Source organism: Balaenoptera borealis (assembly GCF_965194805.1).
Source record: "Balaenoptera borealis genome assembly, chromosome: 17".
Classification (NCBI taxonomy): Eukaryota; Metazoa; Chordata; class Mammalia; order Artiodactyla; family Balaenopteridae; genus Balaenoptera; species Balaenoptera borealis.
In genome coordinates this window covers 25,269,645-25,285,100 of record NC_138876.1, presented here as the reverse complement: position 1 = coordinate 25,285,100, position 15,456 = coordinate 25,269,645, and the positions used below count along the sequence as shown (strand labels likewise).

The window sequence follows — 15,456 nt, the reverse complement described above, 5'->3', positions numbered from 1 at the left end:
GAACTTTTGAAATCAACCCACTGTGCCAGAGACAAAAGCCATCCTGTATGAGATTCTGTTGATATGAAAATTCCAAATAACATTAGTTTAATATATCAAAAGAAAATAAATATCTCATATTACCATTCTGACAAAAACATGAGTATAATACTATAGAAAAGTAAATATAATCCTCTGTTGCAGTTACTCAAATTGAATTTTGTGTTAGCATATTTTAGTACTGATCTGCTTTTGCTCGTGCAAAATGACATTGTAAAGGACAATGAAATAAAAATAGATGCAATGAAAATTCAGAAGATAGCCCATTATCATTGTATGAGGCAAATTACCTTTTCCATGGGTTACATCAACAGTCCATGTACAATTCAGAGAATTTGGATAAAATTCCGGGTAACCAGGTGATAAGATTGTTCCACTAGGCCCTCTAACATCTCCTCCACATAATGCTGAAAATACAAAGAAATGCAGTCATCTGATCAGGCATAGTTAGAGAGGCAGAGGCTGAACAAATCTCTCTTAAAATAGAATGAGTCTGATTATTTTTGCTTAAGTTACTTCCTGGGAATAACAGCAATGTGTAAAGACCTCTTCCAATACTAGGAAATCATTTTGTCCTTTGCAGCAGCACTAGAGAAGAAAAAGATATGTAATAGTATCTGAGAATTAATACTGGCCCCAGGAGAATTTAGCTCAACTTTCCACATTTGCATTTGAAGTACATACTTATCTTACACATTTCTAATTATAAGCAACATTTGCATAAATTGGTTGTAAATTAAACATGAGTAATTAATTCTTTAGCAGTCCCTCTTTTACTAAGCTTTAAGAAAACAAATTGTTAATTATACAACATTATTTATTTTAGATTCCTAAAGGGATATATGTCATTCTTCATAGAATTCTTTTTAAAACAGTGAAGTAAACTGAAATTTTGAAGGCTGCTTCTGCACTTGTACATTTCTCTGGGAAATATCATGAACAAAAAGGGGTTTCTGAGAGGATATTGATTTTTAAGTAAATACTCCAAGATAATAAAAATAAATAAATGTTTATGAACTGAGGTCAAAGAAATTGAAATTTGATTCAATGTTCATTTACTCTAGAATAAATGACAGTTTACAATGCCTTCTACCATCAGTGGTTATGATATGCCAGATAATTTTACCACTATTAAAAATTAAAGGAAAAAAGATATATAGTCAGGTAAGAATGTACATTCTTGTGGAAGCAGAGAAAAGTTGACTCCTTATTCTATTCCACTTGGAGATGTCTACTATCTTGGACATGGGCAACATGGGTAAGGGCAGTAAGAACTGTGAATGCAGCATACAGCCTTATCTGCTCTGATCCTTGCTCAACTTCCCTGGGAAACCAGAAAAGTGAGTTTTGGCTTTATTGTCTTCCATGATTTCTTCCAAGTAGCAACGCTGAGAAGGAAGAGTTGAGGCAATCTGGCTGCTATTCTACACTAACCTGACTAGAAATAGTAAGTCTGCAGTTCCTAGAAGTATTTAAGCAGGCTTAGATTTACATAAATATATATGCAATTAAAAATCACTCTTGGGGCTTCCCTGGTGGTGCAGTGGTTAAGAATCCACCTGCCAATGCAGGGGACACGGGTTCGAGCCCTGGTCTGGGAAGATCCCACATGCCGTGGAGCAACTAAGCCCGTGTGCCACAACTACTGAGCCTGCGCTCTAGAGCCCGCGAGCCACAGCTACTGAGCCCACGTACCACAACTACTGAAGCCCCTGCACCTAGAGCCTGTGCTCTGCAACAAAAGAAGCCACCCAGTCAGAAGCCTGTGCACCACAACGAAGAGTAGCCCCGACTCACTGCAACTAGAGAAAGTCCACGCACAGCAACGAAGACACAACACAGCCCAAAAAAACAAACAAACAAAAAAAAAACACAACAACCAAAAAACAAAACACTCTTCCCTTTGCTACTTCTTTTACTTCACCAAGGAATAAAAGAAGGTCTTGACTAGTACCTCACTTGGAGTTGTCTTATAGGCCACCTTCTTGAGACCAAGATAAGGCTATGCTTCCAATTTCATTTATTATTAAGACATTTACAATAATATTCATGGTCTGGAAGCCTAGGCTCCTATTTAGAGCCTGCACAGACCTTTATTGGTGATTATTCTTACTGAAACTTTCAATTTTCGTTCAATTAAAAAAGAAAAAAAGCCTCATTGTGCTTTTGTGATCAAGTTAAGGGCTAGGTATATCATTTCCATTGTATCTTGCTGATAATGGTGGTGCTAAGTTGAACTTCTTAAATTTTCCTTGTGATTCATTCTGCTTCTTGACAGAGAACTGTTTATTATTTCATTAGATTATTTTTACATACAATAATTTGTTCCTAATACACTATATTTCATTTTATTCTCCATTGTGAGAGTCCGACAAAAAAACCCAACAATACAACATGCTATGAATTTGTTGAGTGAAATGTAATGAGTGAAAATGCTCTACTGGATTAAAACCTACAATCCCTATTTGAAAGGAGTATGTTTCATATAGCAAGAGTAAAAATCAGTGAACAGAAGCATTAAAATTAAAAGAGTTGAATTATTTAATTAAATTAAACACAAAAAATAACCAAAAAGAGAAATGTGAAGTTTTAGAAAGTACATCAGACATGTGCTCCTGTGCATGCATGTGTGTGTATTTGGTGTGTGTACCAGTTGTAGAGGGAAAGCTCTTCTATACATCAACATTCTTTCAAATAAAGCTACTTTTAAAATATCCTTCTTTCTGTACTTAGATAATTTCTTAGAAATTTGCTGTCTGCAAGCTGCACCTACCATATGTGTTGAAGGTGGGCATTAAATGAACATTCTGCAGATAAATGAATAAAGTTCAGTAACCATAACACATTAAAATGTTTAGGAGAAATGGTCAGTAACCCATATTTATTAATGAAAATTTATATTGTTACTTAGATTATAATCAGATGACAAAATATAGAGTGCATTTTTATGACACAGTAGAAGTTTCTGTTATTTGAGAATATTAGTATTGGATAAAGGCCTTGAAAGGAACTGACTCAATTGACAGAATTTCACAGTAAATAATGGGAAAGAATGTGATTAAGTCTCTTTCTCTTCTTTTTTATTTTTTTTTGAAAGATGAAACTGAAAATATGAAAATACTTGTACTTTACTTTGTATGTAATAAAACTTAGGATAAAATTGCAACTACTCACTCGTTTTTAGCAAAAAAAAGAACACTCATATTGAACTTGCAATGTGACTGGTACTACTCTGAAGACTTTTATTTTTATTAACTCAATTAACCCCATAACAACCTTATGAGAAAAGTACTATAATTATTCACAGTTTACAGATGAGAAAGCAGGCACAGAGGGAACTCAAGCAGTCTAGTTCCAGAGTCCATGACCTTAAGTTGACTCAAATCAAGGGCTGATTTTTTTTTTCCACATTACAAGTTATTTTTTCTACAAAAAATACTGTAGCGAACTATGATGTCCTTCACATGTTTGACTTTTTGGCATTCTACCTCAAATGATCAATCTATATAAACATTATTAAAAGGTATCATTCATTTACTCAGATTCATTTAATACTTTCATCTTCAAATCACTCTCTCTTTAAGCACCTCAAAGCTAAATGTGTCAATATACTTGTCTATGTTCTTATCTTTAATTGATTTATATTTTATGGATTCTCATTTGTCAATGGCTTTGTGTGTGATTAAAACAATCTGCCATCAGCAGCAGCAGCAGCATTTTCATCAACCTAATGAAATTCTTCATCTTTCTAAATGAGATCATTTTACATTGCAAACATTTAGAATAGTATTTGCTTTATATTATTGGCTTTTGAACAATCACAAAACTTTAGCTACATGTGTATTGATATAATGCACAGTGATAGATTCTAATGCAAGCGTGAGTTGTCTTAATTTCTTAATTGGTTAATTTATTACTTCATATTCTCTCAATCTGATGACACTTGCTTCTCTAAAAAGGTCCCTTCCTGCTAATGCCAAGAAAGTGTAAGAGGAAATCAAAGAACCTATTAGAATCAATCATGAGAGGCCTAAATATTAAGATGAATAAAAAAAGAAGTTTTATAAATGAGATTTTCTTTTCAGGTAGAAAATGGAACTCAAACACACTGTAAAATACATAGTGGTATAGAAACTATTATGAAAAATTTTCCAAGAATATTTTTTAAAGAAATGCTGAGAATTAAGTCAGTTCAACAGAACATATGACCATTCGTATAGTAAACTTCATTAGAATAAGAATATCGAAAAAGGATGCCATGGATCTCCTGTCTTATCCTTTATAACCCCTCTTCTGAAGGAATTCCAATTTATCCCAATAACCTTGCTAGCTGATGCCATATGTCTTTAGGGATACAAACACTTCTGTAACAGACACAATAGGTTTATATGTTCTTGTGAATGGAAGATAGACAAATTATATAACAAATGAATCCTTGAAACACTGCAGAGAATTTAGGGAGCAACAAAATAAACATGAAAAAACAGTTACTTTATGTTAGAGCAAACAGTTGGCAAAGAAAAGCATCTAAAAGGACAAAGATCATAGCACAAAAAAGTCACAACAGTAGCCCAAAATATGAGCTGAGAGTAATTAGATATATTGTATATGTCTCTACCATAATCTTGGCTATTAGCTTTTTTTTCTCCCTGATTTTTTCCACATATGGTCACTACCTGGACACATGATAAGAATCAGAGTTTTAAAATAGTGAAGTTTCCTCAAAAGCCAAGCCCTTGAATGTAATTGCCCAAACTCAGAAAATTACACTTTGCACTTGGTAGAGATACATACTTGGCAATTGCTAAGTTGTCTATAACTGGAACAGATTGTTTCTAGACCATTATTGATCAAACCACTTTGAGTATTGCAATGCAGCAAGGAAATAGCTACCTATTACAAATCCCATTATGATTTTTTGTTTGTTTTTAACCTCAAATCTGTTCTTTTCTTATTTCTAGGTCTCCTTCTTTGAACTGTTTACCCTTATCTGAGACTATTTATTACTTGAGTTCTATGCACCATGCAGACTTGAATTCTTGGATCCTAAATATCAATCCATGTACTCTTTTGCTATGTTAGTCTATGTACTCAAATCTTTCAATAATATGGAAGAAATAAGGGAAATGATAAAGTTTAAGTACATTCAGTTCAATTTTGGGTTCTGCCATTAATCACTTAGGTGACACAGATAATCATTTAATCTCTTTAGTTCTAAAGTTCCCCCCAAATAAGATGGCTATATTGTTTATCAAACAAAATGGGATAATTTGAGGGGAAAATTATAATGCCAAGAGAAAGAGTGGAAACAGGGCTTGTCTTAGGCAATTCAGGACATGTGGTCTACCTATCTATTTATCAAATAGGGTAGCTATCTTAATTAACAATGCCTAGTTCCTGAAGGGTAGACTCATACCTGGCATATGACCTCAACTTTACCTGTAGTACTCATAAAAACTGTATGTCCCCAGTACACAGAAAACATCTCTTGGCATGGCTTCTGATATATATGCTGCCCTTGACACTTGTTGGCCAAAGCAGAATGCTATTCTGGTTTTTCCTGTCTGACCTTCTCTAGAGCCATTCAAATCTCAGTTCTATGAAAAACACTGGAGAGATATTAAAGAGTGAGATCTAATCAAAGTGGCTAGTAAAACATGCTGTTTTGTTCTGTTTTAAATCTAACCTCTTATGTTTAGGAGATGTCTTTTAAAAATGTATGTTATAGGAAAAAGAACAACACATGGTTCTTGACCTCAAGAATATAATAAGGAAAACAAGAAAATGAGTATAACTACTATCTACTCCACTAGCTCAAGGAGAACACATAATGTTTGTTCATGCTCCACAATATTTCTTTAGTGCCTACACAATACAATTAACAAATATTGATTTAGTGAATCAACAGGTGGCAATAAGGTAGCAAAAAGTCCCATAACAAGTAGAGAACTACAGGGTCTAGGAAAAGTTGAGATTTTGCCCAGATGCTTTATCCAAGGAAAGCATAATCAAGTCACTGAGTTGTAAGGTACAACATTATAAACATAATGAGTGCTGCTGTATGTCATACATGGAAGTTGTTAAGAGAGTAAATCCTAAGAGCTCTCATCACAAGGAAAAACTTTGTTTCTATTTCTTTAACTTTGATCTGTATGTGATGGTGGATGTTCACTAAACTTATTGTGATAATCATTTCATGAGGTGTGTAAGTCAACTCATTATTGCTGTACACGTTAAACTTATACAGTGCTATATGTCAATTATATCTCAATAAAATTGGAAGAAAAACATATATAAAAAAGGTTAAGTTGGAGACAAATTAACAAAAAAAAAAGATTGACTAGGAGTTTGGTAAAAACAGTGTTGGAAAGGACTAGGACATTCTAGTGGAAAGGAAAAACACTGATGAAGGCAAAGGGCAGAAAATAAAAATGCAAAATCAAAATAAAGTAAGTATTCCCAAAAGGCTGGAAAGAATAGTCTGCTCATTCTTTCACTAAACTCAGATTTATTGAGCACCAACTGTGTGACAAGAACTGAACTATTCTTGGCACTGAGGACATAACAGTGAACAAAGTCCCTGCCATATAGAACTTACATTTTGAAAACAAAAACAAAAGCAGACAACAAATATATAATGTTAGAGAGTGGTAAATACTATGATGGAAAATATAAATGGCATGACAGGGATTACTCTCTTATGGGGAGTTGTCAGTGATACGACTTTTAAGTGGAGACTGAGTGAATTTAGGAAGAAGGACATGTGACCATATGAATCCTATTTCAGGAAGAAGGAAAAAATGAGAGGGGGGTTGGAAGGATGGAATGGGAGGAGTGAGGGAAGGGTTCTCAACATTTGAAAAAAGCCAGAGGCCTGTGTAGCTGGAGTGCAGTGGCATGAATGAGGGAGAAACTTGTGAGAGATGAGGCATGGGAGGCAGTCAGGGCCCAGATTACTTGGGGGCAGTTAGGTCACGCAAAAGCTTTTGGATTTTGTTCTTCTTGGGATGCTAAGTGCTAGAAGATTCTGGGCAGGGGAGTGCCCTGATCTGCCTTAACTTATAAAATAATTACTCTGGTTGCTTTCTGAAGAGTAGACCTAAGAGATCAAAGGGAAAGTAAAGAGACCCCTCAAGAAATGCACGGTGAAAGATAAGGTATCAAATTTACTAAATAACGTAGAATCTAACTGAATCATTACTCACTTGATGTTCAAGATTCAAGGTTTCAATAATGAAACAAGATAAATTTAGTAAGATCATTTTTTTACTCAGAAACCTAAGTATACAAAAATAGAATTGAATTAAAAGTATTTGCCCATATAACAAGTTAGATAAAAAAAAAAGAGTCCTATTTTTCAGTCACATATTCCAAGGAGTACAGAATATCCATAAACTATTTAAACAGCTATATGTATTTTTTATACAAAATTCTTAAACATGTGGCATCACTGAGGAAAGAATAACAAATCTATAATTGTACTCTTCATTTTAAAGAATCTTAGTACTTTACTATTGCAGAGAATGTGGGCAGGAGGCAGTGTAATAGTAGACTTGTGCACAGGGTCTGGATCAAGGCTACCTGAGTTTCAATCCTGATTCTGCCATTAACTAGTGGGATGACACAGGGCAACGTACTCAATCTCTGTTTGCCTTAATTTTCTCATCTGTTAAGTGGTGATCATAATAGTACTTACCTCATACAGTTATTTTGATAAAACAAGTTACTATACCTAAAGCACCTATAGCAGTACCAGCACATGGTAAACCCTCATTAAATGTTAGCTATTATTATTATTATCACCAGCAACCCTCACTGACTAGTGTGGTTTGTGAATCAATTAACTATGGGCTATGAAGAAACTATAAGAGCTGATGTGTATAAAAGTGAGGCATGCCGTACCTTGAGTATCCAGGCAATCTAGGCCAATGGAGGTTATACTCTTGGATCTGGAAAATCAATTCTGTTTATTCACTTCTCCTCCTTTTAACCCCAGGAAGTTTAGATTAGCTGCCTCTGGGGAAAAAGTTTAAACTGAAGGAAAGCCCTAATCAAATCAGTTTACTAGTTATAAGTAGTTGAGTTCAGTTAATTTTAGAGGCTTTATACAAAGCTCAGACATTCAAAAAATGAATATAATTTAGCCCTTGTCCAGTTATGCTCAGAATGAAATGGGGATACAAAAGAGGAGGACACACGGTTAAGAATTATGAATTTCACGATTAATAATTTGGACCTTCATTCCTAGGAAACAGAGAGCCATTAAGCATTTTTTGACATGGGATAGAGCATGAAATACCCTTAGTGTGAAGAAAGGAGGTTAGATTGAAGTAGTTGGATATTGAATTTAAGGTTGATTGCAGTTGCATTGACAAGAGATGATGAGGGCCTATGTTGCTCCCAGGAAAACTAGATACACTCACTTTTATTATTAATAATACTTAAGCATGCTGGTATACTTGGACATTATTTTTATTCTCCTGCTTCTTCTGATAACATTGCCACCACATGTTTTTACTTCGGTGAATGTACTCATGCCAATCATGTGGCTTCACCAGGACCTGACAAACATAGTACCTTTATACCACAATCATTTGTCTCCAACCACAAGGATGGATGGACACATGACCTGGAGGAAGCCAATCATAAAGTGCGTGTCTCCTTTTCTACAGTTAGAGTTTAATTATGGACTGATCAGAGACCTTTCCTGGGATTTTTCTAATTAGAACAACAAGGAAGAACTCTCATTCTCCTCTGATCCTGGAAATATGAGGTTACATGTTTCCATCTTCATGAGAGTGTATTCTCCACCTCCAATTTCCCATATGGAAAAAGCCTGGCTGCAGTTAAAGAGAATGATGCCAATAGAGAGAGAAAAGCCAAAATGAAAATGGAGATATCCTTGAAAATGTTTGAATTCATGATTATAATTAGCAATGAGAAGTATGCCACCCATATCTTTTCTAAGTTTGAAACTTTGAACAACAAATTCTGCCTTCATTTTTTAAAATCAGTTAGAGTTGGGTTTCTGTCACTTAAAACCACAAGAATGCTGACTACTACAAATGGTATTGTACCAAATACAGGGAAGAAGTGTTGATGATTCTTTTAAACCTCGTTATAAAAACAAATTGACCAGGCTTCCCTGGTGGTGCAGTGGTTAAGAATCCACCTGCCAATGCAGGTGACATGGGTTCGAACCCTGGTCCGGGAAGATCCCACATGCCTCAGAGCAACTAAGCCCGTGCGCCACAACTACTGAGCCTGCACTCTAGAGCCCACAAGACACAACTACTGAGCCTATGTGCCACAACTACTGAAGCCCGCGCTTAGAGCCCATGCTCTGCAACAAGAGAAGCCACCACGATGAGAAGCCTGTGCACCTCAACGAAGAGTAGCCGCTGCTCACCGCAACTAGAGAAAGCCCACGTGCAGCAACGAAGACCCAACGCAGCCAAAAATAAATGAATTAAATAAATAAATTAAAAAACAAACAAAGAAGCAAAAAAACAAATTGACCTAAAGCTGTTACAGAAAAATGATGGCACTGACAGTATTTGAAAATTTAATTATGAAATGACAAACGTAATCTTCCACTTGGCAAAAGAATAAGAATATAAGTTAGGAATAGTGTTATAAATAAAAATTAAAGCCCAGAACTAAATAATGAATAGATTTACATTGTGTGTGTTTTTATAAAGCAAGTGTGCAAGCACTTCCCAATCAAAGGAAAGCAGCTTCTTTCACTGTATTTTCATATGTGTTTTCTGAAAAATGAAGGATTGCTGACTTAGTCTCCACAGAAACAAAGAAGAGGTAAGGACACTGGTATAATATTTTCTATAGCCAGGAACTTGCCACCACAGGGCAGTCTGGTACATTGCCACAGTGCTGCGTAGCTAGGTAAAATTTGGACTAGTACATGTTGCCTTTCAGGCAGGAGGTAAATGTTCTATCTCTTCATTGCATTCATCTGACACCAATATGACACTTTCAATGCTATTTTTTCAAGGACCCGAAGCACACAATGGGCACCTAAAATGGTTACCTCAACACATTTTAAAAATACATATAGCATCCTTAGGCATGGGGTAAGTTTGGCTGATTATCAATATTCATTCTTTTGTTTCTTTATTAATGGTTTGATAACATAAAATTGTCAGACTTCAAGATATTCTTTTAAACATATGAAATATTTATATTTATGTTCAGCCTCACATTTTACAAGATTATGTTGATTTCTTTTTGTTTTATAAATCAGTTTATTTTGCACATTGAATGAATTCTTACCATCACATGTTGGAAGTGGATGACTCCACCAGTGGTTTTTCTCACATAGAAGGGGCTCTTCATGGCTCAGCCTGTATCCTGGGTCACAACTAAATGAAACAGTAGATCCGATGGAGAAATCATGACCATAGCGACGACCATGTACAGGTATGCCAGGGTCCAAGCAAGAATAGGTGTTCACTGTAACACCTGGAAAACAAAGGGAATATGAAAAAGAGTAAGCTTGATGAGAGTCAAATCGCTGAAATTGATTCTCATTCCTTCAAACAATTGTGAGTGGTAATTTTTACAAATAAATTAATGTGCCCATAGCTTTATTTTAAAAACTAGCAGTTTATTTAACAAATTTTTTGACATTTCCTACCCACAAGGACCAAAAAATCAGGCCATTAGTTATATAAAAACTTGATGAAAATGTACAATTATCTATCAAACTTTGTATTATAAATTATATACATATACACACATGTACATTAATAATCATAGCAATAATTAATGTTTGAACTTATTATATTCCAGGTTCAACTCTAAAATGTTTGCAAAATTTGCTTCATTTGGTCATTAAAATAATTCTATGAAATTAGTTTTATCATTAAAACTCCATTTGATTGCTTTTGGAGGCTCTAAATATGTCTTCAGAGATTGGTATCTGTGTCTATGGATTTGTTCTGCATCCATTTATCATTGTCTTGTTTTATGTAATATTTAGATATCCAAGAAACATGATTATGTCTGTATTTCAAGAAATACAATATAATAAACCCCCTTGTGGTTGGGGGACTGTACTAAAACAAAGGAAAGTCTATTCTGTGTTATTTTTATTATTTTAATGTGTTTTATAAACAATAAATAATCTTATCTTATTGGTACAGTTTTTGTAATCTTCCTGTTTTGAGAGGAAGACATAAGGGGTAAAAGTGCCCAAGACAGGGAATAAAATAAAATTCTAGAGTGCAATCACTGGTAGCACTGCAAGAAATCCTTCCCATAAAATTTTGGTTCAACTGGAGAAATCGAGTTTTCTCTTTTAATGGATTCTGTTAAAATAAAAATAGAAATTCACCAAACAAATATATTTTTAATGTTTTAAGTAGTATAATAAAGTTTTACTCTGCTGATTTTGAGGCATGTGAATGGTTCATTTAAAGAAGATAGTTTGGTTCCCTTCAACTTGAGAAACTTATTAAGAAAGTGTCAACAGAAAAAGTGTTTTATTTGTTTTCTTGGTAAGAAAGGGTTTGAGATGTTACTAAGTAAACCAGAAGACTAATTGGAATAAAAATGAAAGAAAATGATCTTTTGTAAACAAATTTAAATTGAAAATCACTGCCTCCTGGCCAGATTTGACCAAAATCAACATCAGTTGCGCCTCTCATCAACCTCAGCATTTCTTAGCCTCCACTCTGCCATTTAGGCACTGGCCCTCAATAATAACTTGGACTATTTCACCAAGGGCCTGTAAGTGACAAACTTGCTGTCTGTAATAAAGACTCTGCCTTAACTAAACTTGTTAGGCTCCTCCAAGTCCTTATGATTAGGTCTTGGGCTCTGTCCTTGGCCCATTTAGTTCAGTTTTAGCAAGAATCTGAACTAAATCTGTTGGGTCAATTTATTGAAAATCCCCACACTTTGCATGATGGTTTAACTTAATCCTTAAAATAATCCTGTGTCTGAGAACATGATTACGACCACATACCTTGGTTGAAGTGGGACTGAATGTGATATATCGGGCATAGGATAGAAAAATGGACAAAACGAAAAAGGTGTCTGCCCATTCTAGCATATTGATACAAATTAATTGCTAGTGAAAATTAATTTTGAAATGGATTTTTAAAAATGACTACTCTGACTCATCTTTAATAAATGTTAAAGATCTCAAAGTCCTTTAAATTCGTTTGAATTCCCAAGTATGTGTTAATCCTCTCATTGCATTTTACAATAATGTTTAGGAAATATACTTCCACACCACAAAGCTCTAAATAAAGCGAAGTTAATATAATTAAATAATATTGTCGATAAGGTTAAAAAGAAAATAGCTATAAATATATATTAACGATTTTAAAAACCCATGCGCCCAACCAGATTTACTGAAGAGAGACACCCTACATGGAATATAAAGTTACAAATTTTAAATGTTGAAATTTTTTTCCTGAGGGGGAAGGGGGCATAGGAGACTTGAATATAAAAAGAAGTGACATAATATCTATCTGAAACTGATATAAAGATATCTTGCAGTAATCTTAAATGTACTGTTAGATACATTCACCAAAACTGTTTTTCATGAAAAGATATATGGCAATGTATTTTTAGATGAAAATGTGTGCATATGTGAGTTTATATATATGTATGCAACCACGCATCGTATACAATACAACCACATTTGTTTAAATATGTCAGATGTTTATAAACAAAACAGAGACTCGTTTCTATGCATATACCAGCATCAATTAAAAAAAAAAAATCAGACATATTTTAGACTTTTTAAAAAAAACTAAAGTATTTTAAGTGAAATTATTCTAAACTGATTCCAACACTGTGAATTAGAGCCTGTTTTAATATATAGCCTTTGGCTAGTTATGTTAGCCATAGCTGCATATATATGAGTATATATTTTACTTTTCACTGTTAATATAATTTTCAATACTTCATACAAAATAATAAAAGTGAATATTTTTAATGGAAATGTATGCAGTGAGTATGAATAAAATATAAAAGTATGATTGAATTTATGAAGTAAATGCTAAAAGAATTTGTCAATGTTCATATACATCTTAGACTGCCATTTACTGCCTATTGTTGGCTTTTCAGCACAAATAACTATTATGTGAACTCATTTTTTAAGATTTTTTATTTGCTATTTCTGACATTTCCTTAGTATTTCCCTTCAAAATGATATTACATAGATATTGTTGGAAAAAATCTAGTACAGAATTTACTAAAACACACACCTTGTAACCTATTAGCATTCTCATAGGTCAAGGAAAGCTTTGATTTTCCTTTCTTTAATAAATCTCTTAGTTCTCTTAATGATACAATGGTAATACCAAAAGTATGGAAAACAGAATAAGGAGATCAAAAAAAATGTTGGCATTACTTACTTTCATAATGAATCTTGAAACCATTATTAGAACGGCTATTGTCTGTTGTAAATAGAAGGTATATAAAATTACTGCTACTAAATAGAAACTGGGGCACCTGTGTGCCATTGTAAGATCCAAGCAAGGGTGACAGAAGATTTGGCCCATCATGAACTTCCAGAACATCATAATTCAGTTCAGTCTGAAATCTAAGGTTAAGAGACATATGTGAAAATATATTTATTAGAATAACACTGTATAGGAAAATAACACTTTAGATTGCTATTTAACTTATTATTTATAATTTTTACCAGCTTTATATACAATTTTCTTAAGTTTTTCTAATATCTTATATACATTTAAGGCCCCACCATTTAAGAATACCAAAGTTATAAGCTCTTATTCCTATGGACAATTTTCATTTAAAAAGTATGAGTACATACTTGTTGTTCGCAAGTAAGATTTCTTTCAAATGTTACAGATTATCTTCAGTAAATAAATGGCCTTTTCATTAACCAAGCATGTTTTTGGAGTCATCTTTCTTTTGCTGTCCTCATTTCTATGGAAAACTATGTGATTACTATATTTATCTTCAATCAGATCATCAGAATTTCATCTTAACAGTATACTTCAAATCTGACCTCTGCTTCATACAGTTGTTTTATTTTGATTTTTGATAAATCTCTTTTGGCCATTAAATATTTTATACAAATTTTATTTAGATTTTTGGCTGTTGTTGCTGCTATTGTTTTCAATTTTTTTAAAAGATACAATTATTTTATAAACTGTATTCAACTCAGAGCTACTTTTAACATGTATAACATATTCATAATAAAATAAAATTTTGTATTCCTTCCTTGCACTTCAAGAGTATACCACAGTCTGAATCTGGATCAGAAATCTTAGTTGTGGAAAAAAAACTACGTGGACTCATGAACAGTTGAGCATCTTACTCACTTCCCATAATGAAACTGCAGCCCAGGACATTCTTTTCCTGCTTTCACCAAGGTTTTCCTATACATATTTCAGCTTTCAGCTTAAATTGGTCCACAGGAAGCCCTTACCTGACCTCACAATGTAGGTTAGTTTTACTATATTGCCACAATTTATTGTGCCTTTTGTGACACTAATCACAGTTGTTTGCTTGTTTGACGGCTGTCTCCTTTAAGAGTCTATGAGCTCCATGAGTTCAGACAGTTTCTGTTTTTGTTGATGTTTTGCATATAGCGCACACTCAGTAAATGTTTATTGGATAATGAAAGAATGAATGCACGTATTTTAAAGAAAATAATACTAGCTACTTTCCTTACGGAAGTAAATAAAGACTCTTGGACTGAATTTTCACTGGTTTTCTTACCAGTGCCTTAATCTGGGTTCTTGCTTTGCCCTGCTGTGATATTACTTGAATCTGTGATTTCCCTCATTGTTCTGCCACATGATATTAAGAGCATTTTGGTTGTTGTGTGTGTGCCTTACTTTATGAGCTTCTGATTTCTCTCATCCTCACTCTTGCATGTCTTTGGATTGACTTGCCCACTTAGTTTCTTTTCTCTAGGGCTGTTATCAACTTTATCAAAAAAGCATTCAATATACTTGGATACTTCAGTACTAACCATGCATTTTCACCTTTTAGAATATATCTTCCAACACATTTTTTGGCAACTAGTTATATTCACTACACTTTTAAAAATAATTATCAGTTGAAATGTCTACCAATTTTCAGATAATCACTTTATCATACCTACCAGTCTTTTCCAGTATTACAAGATTAAACTAAATTATTCCTCAAAAACAACAAAACTAAAACAAATAAAACTCAAAACCTGGTTAAAACAAATTGAAAGAAACATTTAAAAATTAGGAACTTTATTTCATTATAAAATCTCTGATATGATTATAAACATGGCACATAAGTAGTCAAAATAAAGTGTATAATTTAATGCTATTTAAGAAAGACAAATGAAATGTTTTTAGATTTGTACCACTGTTACATCCTATTAAGCAAGGCTTAGTAAAATGAATGGATTTCATAAGTTTATCTTACTTTTTA

At 33.7% G+C, this 15,456-nt stretch overlaps 1 protein-coding gene across 2 annotated transcripts in view; it reads right to left on the bottom strand.

Moving 5' to 3' along the window:
- Positions 1–15,456, bottom strand: part of CSMD3 (CUB and Sushi multiple domains 3) — a 1,186,187-nt gene that overhangs the window by 400,454 nt on the left and 770,277 nt on the right. For both annotated transcript variants that reach the window (XM_082364543.1, XM_082364544.1), the window contains 3 exons: positions 13,428–13,615; positions 10,330–10,518; positions 330–446 (listed from right to left, as the gene is read on the bottom strand). In XM_082364543.1, the coding sequence (XP_082220669.1) occupies positions 330–446; positions 10,330–10,518; positions 13,428–13,615 (494 nt within the window). The remainder of the gene's footprint in view (positions 1–329; positions 447–10,329; positions 10,519–13,427; positions 13,616–15,456) is intronic.